This window comes from Rhinopithecus bieti, unplaced genomic scaffold (assembly GCF_001698545.2).
Source record: "Rhinopithecus bieti isolate Rb0 unplaced genomic scaffold, ASM169854v2 scaffold_7985, whole genome shotgun sequence".
In the NCBI taxonomy this organism is placed as follows: domain Eukaryota; kingdom Metazoa; phylum Chordata; class Mammalia; order Primates; family Cercopithecidae; genus Rhinopithecus; species Rhinopithecus bieti.
This window is the reverse complement of record NW_016805762.1, coordinates 2395517-2406116: the sequence shown is the minus strand read 5'-3', so window position 1 is coordinate 2406116 and position 10600 is coordinate 2395517. Positions and strand designations below refer to the sequence as shown.

Below are 10600 nucleotides of genomic sequence, written 5' to 3'. Positions count from 1 at the left end.
AAAAAAAAAAAAAAAAAAAAAAAGAGTTGGCATTAAAAAAACACAAGTAATAACTTCAGCAAAGTCAAGCATGAAGAATTCATGGCCCAGAAAGTCAATAACCAAAAGAAAACAGATACATACTTCAGGTCAAATAAAACAAATACTCCAGTCAATAGGGGAAAAAAAGGGTTTATCCTCTATAATACGGAATAATTACATTAGCTAAAAGTTTGCTCAAACTGCAAAATACTAAAATGCCAATATACCCTCACTTTAAAAAAAATCACTTAGGTGTCTAGTATGTGCTAATATCTGCACTATTATATTCACAATAATCTCAATGAACTTTAATAATCCTTGCACACTGACAACGAACTGTGAAATACAAAATAATCCTGAGAGATATATAAGCCAAATTCGACACATGATAAAATAAGTTCTAAGATAATTATAAAAAGGAAACCTGATTCTATGAAGATCAAATATATGCAAACCATCCTGACATTTTAAAAATCCATGCATCAAGCACCTCCTGACCCACCCACCCTTATTTTCCCAAGGTTCTCGTATTAGGCATTAACAACCTCTTCTTAAAAAGAACTGCCACCCATCAGACTCAAAGGAGCCTAGGGTTTTTAATACTTCAGCTAAATTATAAGTTTTAAAAGGTAGTTGTGTACATATGTAGAAACAGGGGTATGTGGGAACTCTGAACTTTGCAATGAATTTTGCTGTGAACATAAAACTACTCTTAAAAAAAAGTCTATTAAAAAAAAAAACCAGTTATGAATTAGCCAAGAAACCTCACAGGAGACAGTAGTAGCTGGAAAACAATCATCAGATAGCAAAATAGCTTTAGGACCTTTAACAAGTCAAATTCAAGTTCCAGATCTACAAAACTGAGGAGGCTGGACTAAAAGACTACCAATAAATCTTCTACTACAAGGATTTGATTCTTTTGCAATGCATTGTTCCTATGAGAAAATGAAATATATGACTCCATCAGAACTCAGAAATGTGTTTTTATAGGACAACGAAGACTGTAAATCCCATATATTATTACCTTTGTCAGTTTCAGTCTTCAGTTTTTTAGTCCCAGATTTCTGGATCCCTTCTACTTGGTCAGGTTTAAGCAAATCAATAACCTCTCTCTTATCCACCACAGGACCTGAGTCAGCATTATCCATCAAAGGAATATATGCAGTTGCACGAATAAGGGGTTCATCTACAAAGACTGCAATTTAAGTTCAACAAAATCGTACTTAGAATTTTTACAAAACAGAGTAAATGACATGCAAGCATACTTTAATGATAAACGCAGTTATTTTGAAACCTCTAATAGTAGCTCAAATTGGTTTTAAATTCCTATTTCACCATTTAACAAGTCAAAACACTCATTCTAATGAAGCAGTACCAGCTCAACAGCCTTATTTTATAGTAAATCATTTAAGTTATCTAAAAGTGTACAGCATATCTCCTCTAACGGTATCTAAAACTTTTACGCATCCTTAGGTCTCATTTAATTTTGTTTTAATATAAGAATTATTTCCACTTAATTAGTGCTCAAGGAAAACTATTAGTTTTACTTATGTTGGTACTGTACCAACTTATTGCAGTTGATAATTTTTAATCAAGTTCTTTGTACTTGCTAAGTACAAAAATCACAGTGTTCCTTGCAGATAGCTTCTGGTTTCTCAATAGTTATGCCTCTAATTTCCATGGCACACATACACTTGCTAAAACTTCCAAAATAACATTAAAAGTGGAAGAAGGAAGCCTCTTTATTTTGTTCCTAATTTTAATGGGAAGAATTTGAAGTGTTTGAGCATCAAGTCTAATGTCTGCTGGTTAGAGATACAAACTTCCACACCCAGATGAAAATCTCTTTTCTTTTCATTCTTACCTTTTAAAAAGAACTTTTGTACTTATATATGTCTCTTCTTTTATTTAAAATTAAAATTGTTTAACATTTAATTTTAACAAATATATTCAGGTAATATTTCTCTCATAACTAATTGATATGTAATAATTTTAAGTTGTTTAGTCTTCACAAATTTCACAGCCAAGCTTTCCCTGGAAAACTGTGAACAAATAAGATTGCTCCATCTCTTATCATTTGATGCCTGCTATATACACATGCGAGTTCTGTTTAGGAATTAATTAGAAATGTATGCTAATGCCAGATCTAGCTAATGTCCTTAAGCATAATCTTTAAATGATATTAAAAAGTACAAATATTTCAAGAATGTTTTTCTTCTATGGTCTGTAAGCTATTTATTTTTTTCAAAACTAAGTTAAGAATATTTATAAATGCTTTACCCTTTGTAAATGGTATATAAACTTTTTCACCTCAAATGTACACTCTGCCCATCTGTCAAAGCACTACAAAGTCATAAGGCTAAAGATAATTTTAGACCTGCATTAGTATTACAGTTGTCATTAGCACACATTAAACTGGGAGCTAAAGAGCATGTGAGATTTCCAGGGTCCTTGTGCTGGTGTACTTCTCTAGAATTAGCATTATAAAAATACATATCTAAACATCTCACCATTTTCTGTCTTTTGTTTCTTTGATGAAGCTTTCTTCTTCCCTGATCCACTTTCTTGCTTAGTCTCTTGGTGGACGGGTAATGCTTCTTGCCTTTTGATGGTACTATGAGAGTTTCCACCTTTTATCCTGGTCATCTTTATTAAACACAAATGAAAAAAATAATTGCAGCAAACAATGAACATAACAGAAAAGATGCAATCATTGAGTCATTCCCAGAATGCTTTACCACTAAAAATTTAAAGTATGACATACAACGCTCTTACTAATAACTTATTCTAGCTTTCTTACTCCACTACACCAGCTCTTCAATGTACTTACTCCTCCTTTTCCATTCCTCAGCTATTTTCAACCCTACTGAGCCAATAGGCATGATCAAGTCTCTATCATCTAAAAAAAGAAACAGGAAGGTGCAGTTGCTCACACCTGTAATCCTAGCACTTTGGGAGGCTGAGGCAGGCGGATCATCCGAACCCAGGAGTTCCAGATGAGTCTGGGCAACGTGGTGAAACCCAATCTCTATAAAACCCCATCTCTATGAAAAAAATAAAAAAATTAGCCAGGTGTGGTGCGCACACCTGTAGTTCTGGCTACTCTGGGGCTGAGGTGGGAGGAAAGCTTAAGCCCCGGAGGTTGAAGCTGCAGTAAGCCAAGATCGCACTATTCACTCAAGCCTAAGCAACAGAGCAAGACCCTGTCGAAAGAAAAGAAAGAAAGAAAGAGAGAGAGACAGAGAGAGAGAGGCAGAGGAAGAGAAGAGAAGAGAAAAGAAAAGAAAAGAGAAGAGAAGAGGAAAAAGAAAAAGAAAAGGGAAGGAAAAGAAGGGAAGGAAGGAAGAGAAAACTCTTCCCTATCACCATAATTCCCAGCATCCCACATACATTTCCTTACATATTGACAAAATACTCTTAGTTCCTTTTCTACCAATCATTCCTCAACTAATTGCAACCTGATTTTTATCTCTTTCATTTCATGAAAGGATTAACTCAGCTCCCCTAATGTCCCAAATGCCATATGCTACAAATACCCATTAATCCTTATTTGACTACTCTGGCATTTTATACTTCTGGTCTCTACCCCTTTCTTAAAATTCTCTCTTCTCCATTTTGTTCAGTAAAATATGGCAGTGACAAAAAGACAAATATTGTATAATTTCACTTATATGACATTCCCAGAGTAGTCAAATTCATAAAGACAGAAAGCAGAAGGGTAATTGTTGAGATATGGGGAAAGGTGGAGGGACGGGGGAAAACGGGGAGGCAGGTGGAATGGGGAATTAGTGTATAATGCGTACAGAGTTTCATTTAGAGAAGATGAAGAGTTCTGGACTTGGCTAGTAGTGATGATTATATGAGAATATGAATGTACTTACCACCACACGATATACACTTAAAAGTTGTTAAAATGGTAAATTTCATGCTATATGTAATTTGCCACAATAAAAATAAAATAAATTATCTCCTATCAGCTCCCATGATAATTCTCTTCTTACACTTGAAATATTCCTTTGCAGTATCCTTTGGGAACTGCTTCTGCTGAATACTGCTAATTCTCAGTGTTGGGGCTTCAGTTGAAATCCTTTCCTCGGATGAACTATCTACTCTCATGCCTTCTACTACCTTCATGCTTAAGGCTTCTGAATCTACTTTTCTACATTTACATACCCTACTGCATCCTGAATTGCTCTAGTAGATGGCCCCACAGGTACTGGAAACACAAACTGGGAGTGTTCTCTTCTCCATTCACATCTAGTCTCTCACCAGTATTACCCATTTTAGTGCTACCAACCATCTGCCAAGCACAAGTTGGCAAACTTTTTCTGCAAAGGGCCAGGTCGTAAAAACTTTAGGCCTTATAGGCCATATGGACTCTGGTACAACTATTCACGTCTGCTGCTGCAGCATGAAAGCCAGTCATAAACATATTATGAATGAGTTAATGAATGTAGCTGCATGTAAAAACACTTCATGAATACTGAGATTTGACTTTTTTTACATTTTTACATTTCTCAAAATATTATTCTATTTCCCAACCATTTAAAATGTAAAAACTATTCTTGGTTCATGGGCATAAAAAAAGGAAGTGAGCTACATGTGGTTCACAGGTTGCAGTCTGCCAACCCCAACCTAACTCAGAACTTGGGAGATCAGCTTTAATCCTGTCTTCTCCTTTATCTGCCACACTTCTATATAGTGAGGTTATTCGTGTCATTCTTACTTTGCATACTTCTCAACTTTGTTTCTTCTGTCACTACCATAGTTCAGGCCTACATCTTCATTTTAGAAAACTACAATAAACTCTTAACTAGTCTGCCGGCATCAAATACCGCCCCATGAAATCTGTTCTTGCTAGCTCTGCCAAAAAATCTTTCTAAAACAGAAATATGACCATGTAACTAAACTGCTTGAAAATCTTCAACAATGGCTAACCTAAGAAGTCCTAGCTCCCTGGCACGGTATCCAAAACCCATCATGATCTAGCCACTGCCATCTTTTCAGCTCTGTTCCCTACCACTCTCTACACCTCACATTGTATGGTTCAACAATACACTGTACTCTTGCAGCTCTGTGCCTTTACATGATATCCCATCAATGAGGAATGAGACCCCACTATCTGCTTGATGAAGCGATTCAATGCCCAGGCACTGCCTCCTCTGTAAAGCCTTTCCTCCAGAATAAGCAGTAGTTGCTTTAGCTTCTGTATTTCCTCTATACTTTCTCTATCTCCTACATAAATCACTTTTTTTTTTACTGGCTTACATGTCCTTTTCCCCAACTAAAACATGTAGTGCTTACCCTTACTATGTCTTGATCCTAGCTGACATGCAAATATTTAAAATCCAATATAACCAGGCCGAGCGTGGTGGCTCACGCCTGTAATTTCAGCACTTTGTGAGGCCAAGGCGGGTGGATCATTTGAGGTCAGGAGTTCGAGACCAGTCTGGCCAATTTTGTGAAACCCCATCTCTACTAAAAATGCAAAAATTAGCTGGGCGTGGTAGCACATGCCTGTAATTCCAGCTACCCAGGAGGCTGAGGCAGGAGGATCACTTGAACTTGGGCAGCAGAGGACACACTGAGCCAAGATCACACCACTGCATTCCAGCCTGGGCGAGACCGTGAGACTCCGTCTCAAAAAAAAAAAAAAAAAATCCAATATAACCTCCTACAAGTTAAGACACACAAACGACTTAATGGTACATACAAGTCCTTTCAAATAAAACAAACTGTTTACAGTTGCACACATCACCACACCATTTCTCAAGGCTTTTCCATTGTACCTATCAGCCCCCTTTCCCTGGAATCTCCCTCCCCTCCCCACCCACCCAAAAAACCTAACTAGTACTTACCCAAACTTTAAAAATTTCTGGCATTACATGCTTTAAGTGGTCTACCTTAGAATTCCTACACTGGTTTAGACATATCTAGACCACTACACTAAATATTTTATCATGACCTATTTGTGTCTACAGCTAACACACGACTACCTTGAAAATGCACTATTCATCTCCGTAGCCCTATTACCTAGCATAATGCCTAGCATAAAACAGATATATGATAAATGTTAGCAAAATGAAGCAATCAAGGGTGAGAAATGATATCTGATTTTAGCTTTCCACCTTTAATTCTTACCACATCATTTAGAAAGTGAAGTTCATAACTGCTGATATTTACAGGTCCTAAGTGGTTTTAGTAAAATAGTCAAAGTTGGATATCTATAAGATGCATGGGTTTGTTTTTTTTTTTCTTTTAATTTCTTGTAGAGATGAGGTCTCACTTTGTTGCCCAGGCTGGTCTAAAACACCTGGCCTCAAGGGGTCCTCCCACTTCAGCCTCCCAATGTGCTAGGATTACAGGCATGAGCCACTGCATCGGGCTCTGAAGTTTAAAGTGCTATTTTATGATCAATACTAATTTCTACCAGCAATTAATGAAGCAAACACATAATGAAAAGAATAATCTCGGTTTCAAATTCAGTATTAAACATCCTGTGTATGTACCTAACAGAATATCCCAATTCCAAGCTCCAAATCATACAATAAAATTAAATAGATTAAATAGATTACAATACCGCTTCCATTTTTAGACTTCTTCTGCCCTGGTTTCTTCTTTGAGGCAGCTGCTTCAGAGGGAGGGGTGGGCTGTTTAGTAACTGGGACAGGTTCTACTTTTTTGCCAGGAATCTTTGATGCATCACTTTCTTTGATGACCTGCTCTTCAAGTACAGGCTTTTGTTTCTTTTCCTTCTTTTTTCTTTCCCTAACATTACTTGAAGTTTCAACCACATTCAATGGAACAGGTACAACTTGATCATCTTCTACTGCCAAAGCATCTGATAATTTAAAGTCTCGAGGTACACTCTCAGAATCAGATTCATGGAGGTTTCCATTCTGGATTTCTTTCTTTTATTCTTTTCTTTTCTGCTTTCTTTTATCTGTTTTGGTAGGAATAAGCTTTTGTTCTCTTTTCTGTTTTGCAAGAACTTCATCATATAATGTTTCTTTCATGAAAAGCCAGAAGAAGAGGAAAATTACTGTAATAACTATTGAAGGAATAAGAACAATAAAATATGCTGACTCATAAAACTCCATTGTACTTTTGTCAATGTGATCCTATAAAACCTAAATAGGGAAGAAGGAGGGGACAAAAAAAAGAACCTGTCAGTCTCATAAACATTAAAGTCAAAACTGCTGCTCTTTTAAGTGGCATTTCAAATCTAACCTGACCTACAAATCTAAACAGGTTAGTTCTTTAAATCACATTCTTGATTTATTTGCCAACAATTCATACATACTATGAAAAGTAAGACGAGTGGTAACTAGAAAGAGTAGAACACATCCTTCCATTTCTAAATCATGTGAAAATGTCCTAATTGAAGAGAAAAATTTTAAATATACATTACTTTCTTTTCCCCAAATATCCACTTTTGGTATTTTATCAGTAGTTAAATTTTTTTGTTTATTGCACAGTGTTGATAACTACATGTGAAAACAAAGAGGCACTATTACCAACTCAATGGACATTCATTAAAAGTGTCATATTCTGAAACACACACACACACACAAAAAGAGGTGGTTTATTTACAGATTAAGACCAGTCACAAACTGCTTGCATCTTTACACCAGTGACTCTCAGCCTCATGATGTGGTGGGATCTATCAAGGATATAAAAATCTAATAAAATCAAAATCAAAATGTTAGGATGTGGCATTTGGCATTAAAATAAAATTACAGATCAGGCGCAGTGGCTCACGCCTGAATCCCACCACTTTGGGAAGCTGAGGCGGATGGATCACTTGAGCCTAAGGAGTTCCAGTCCACCCTGGGCAACATGGCGAAACGCTGTCTCTACAAAAAACAAAAACAAAAACAAAACACCAAGAAAATTAGCTGGGCTTAGTTAAAATGAGCCTGTAGTCCCAGCTACTTGGAGGCTGAGGTGGGAGGATCACCTGAGCCTTGGAAGTCAAGGCTTCAGTGAGCTGTGACTCTGCCACTGCACTCCCGCCTGGGCAACACAGCAAGGCCCTGTCTCAAAAAAAATAAAGTAGTGAAATAAATTACAAGTTAGGAACTTATCTCAGTTTTTTAAAGGCACCCCATACTGCACAAAACAAGTTATACAGCCAAAGCGAGGCGGCCATCAACATCCTACCTAAATTGCTAAATAAAAGGCTTTACCTCATCAATAGAACATCGGCCCTACTTTTAGATTGACTCAGTAAGTATGGCGGCAGGGAGGAAAGATGTAACTTCACTACCAACATCTGCCTCGAATACAGATATTGTATCACTTACGTGAAGGGTAGTTTCCCCTAAATCTCAAAGTAAAAATTATTCTGATGTTGAGATTCTACATACTGATGCTCCTTACAAACATGCATAAGCCACATAAAAGTGACTTGTATTCTTATGTCATCTCAAGTGTGTTGTAGAAAAAGACAAGGTATATAATACAGATATAATTAAACATCAGGACATGTTTTGGATAAAGCAAATTAAAGTTAATTTCTGCACTTTTAATGTAAAAATAAATCTAAGAATGTTTAAAGTTTTCAAATTATTGATTTGGAGAATCTTGATACGTAATGATTAGATAAAGAAACCAATTCTACCTAAACAGGGGACTTACTCTAAGAATTATTTTACACCTAAGAAAACATCTGATTTTAAATTGGACAAATGTGAGTTTATTGAATATAAGACTTTGCCAGAACTATAACACCACGGGTTTGAACTGCACTGGTCCACTTACACATGGATTTTATTTTTAACCAATTGTTACTGAAAATACGGTATTCACTGGACATGAAATCTTAAGTATATGGAGGGCCAACTTTGTATACTTGGGTTCCACAGGGACTATTCCAAGACTTTGAGCATGCTTAGATTTAGGTATATGCGGGGGTCCTGAAGCCAATCTCCCGCACATGCCAAGGAATGACTGTCGTTTGTTCAACAGACATGTTATTAATCTGTATGACTGAAGTAACATTTCATACTTCCATAAGCAATTTTTAAATAGTTTAGTTAAACCCTAGATTTACTAAGACAAGGTTTTAACACGTTAAGGGGGAAAAGGAATCATGTGCTAACAAAATACTAAAAGAAACTCCATACAGAATTGTTTCCCTGATAATTCAAATTAACATGAAATGACCAGGTTTTAAAATTAGACATATTTTATTGGGCCTGCGTAAGTGTGATTCGTCACCCAGGAATGCTTTTAAAGAGCCCAGAATTTTCTTTTCAAACATAACATCCACAGAATACACAGCCTATTCAACATAAGCTGGGGAGCCAAGGGAGAAAAAGCAAAAAACAATGAGTTGGAATGCTTCAAATTTTTGTTTTGGTGAAGAAGAGGCACTGAGGCACTTAGCAGCAGTAACAGAAGATGAAAAAGGGGGCAAAAGTCAAAAAGGCCTATATGAATAAGCTGCAGCCCTGTACAAACCTAGGTCTTAGGAAAGCAGAAATTATGATCAAGCACAGCAAATTCACCTGCATAGAAAGAAACAGTAGCAAATGTTCAAGGAGAAGAGAGGCTATGAGACCACAAGAATTCTGAAACACCGATTCTTCAAACGTTTTAATGATTTTCTAGTTTCCTTTTCCAGGTCCCATATATAGGCCTGAAGGAATCAAGCTTTCTGTCTCTGGATTTTCATGGGAGTCCCTCTTCACGCAATTCAATTCACCTTCACTTGAGCTCATGTGAGACTCACTATGCATTTAGAGGAACCTACATAGACACAAAGAGATTAAGAATCAAGAAAATGTTTGCTACAGCCATAAAAAGGAATGAGATCATGTCTTTTGCAGGGACATGGAAGAAGCTGGAAGCCATCATCCTCAGCAGACTAACACAGGAACAGAACACCAAACACACTCGTAAGTGGGAGTTGAACACTGAGAACATATGGACCCAGAGAGGGGAACAACACACACCAGGGCCTGTTGGGGGGTGGGGATTGAGGGGAGGGAACTTAGAGGATGGGTCAAAAGGTGCAGCAAACCACCATGACATACATATACCTATGTAATAAACACGCACGTTCTCCACATGTATCCTGCTTTTTTTAGAAGAATAAAAAAGAAGAAAATGTTTGCATTTCTTTTACTCAATAATCCCAATTCTTTATCCTTAGGAATTTATTTGCAAGAAAAAAAAACATATAGAAAGATGTTCACAGGCCAGGCGCGGTGGCTCACGCCTGTAATCCCAGCACTTTGGGAGGCCAATGCGGGCGGATTACTGGATGTCAGGAGTTTGAGACTAGCCTGATCAACATGGTGAAACTCCATCTCTACTAAAAGTATAAAAATCAGCCGGGCGTGGTGGTACGCACCTGTAAACCCAGCTACTCAGGAGGCTGACGCAAAAGAATCACCTGAACCCAGCAGGGAGAGGTTGCAGTGACAGTGAGCTGAGATCGCGCCACTGCACTCCAGCCTGGGCGACACGGCAAGACTCTGTCTTCAAAAAAAAAAAAAAAAAAAAAATTTAAAGAAAATTTAAAAGAAACAAAAAAAAAAAAATTAAAAAAAAAAATTTTTTAAAACCAAAA

General features: G+C 37.0%; 1 protein-coding gene across 1 annotated transcript in view; it reads right to left on the bottom strand.

Moving 5' to 3' along the window:
- Positions 1–10600, bottom strand: part of KTN1 (kinectin 1) — a 108764-nt gene that overhangs the window by 71752 nt on the left and 26412 nt on the right. The window contains 5 exon segments of the mRNA XM_017873691.1: positions 1046–1216; positions 2532–2630; positions 2633–2656; positions 2659–2667; positions 6602–7151. Coding sequence (XP_017729180.1) covers positions 1046–1216; positions 2532–2630; positions 2633–2656; positions 2659–2667; positions 6602–7121 — 823 coding nt within the window. The 5' untranslated portion in view covers positions 7122–7151.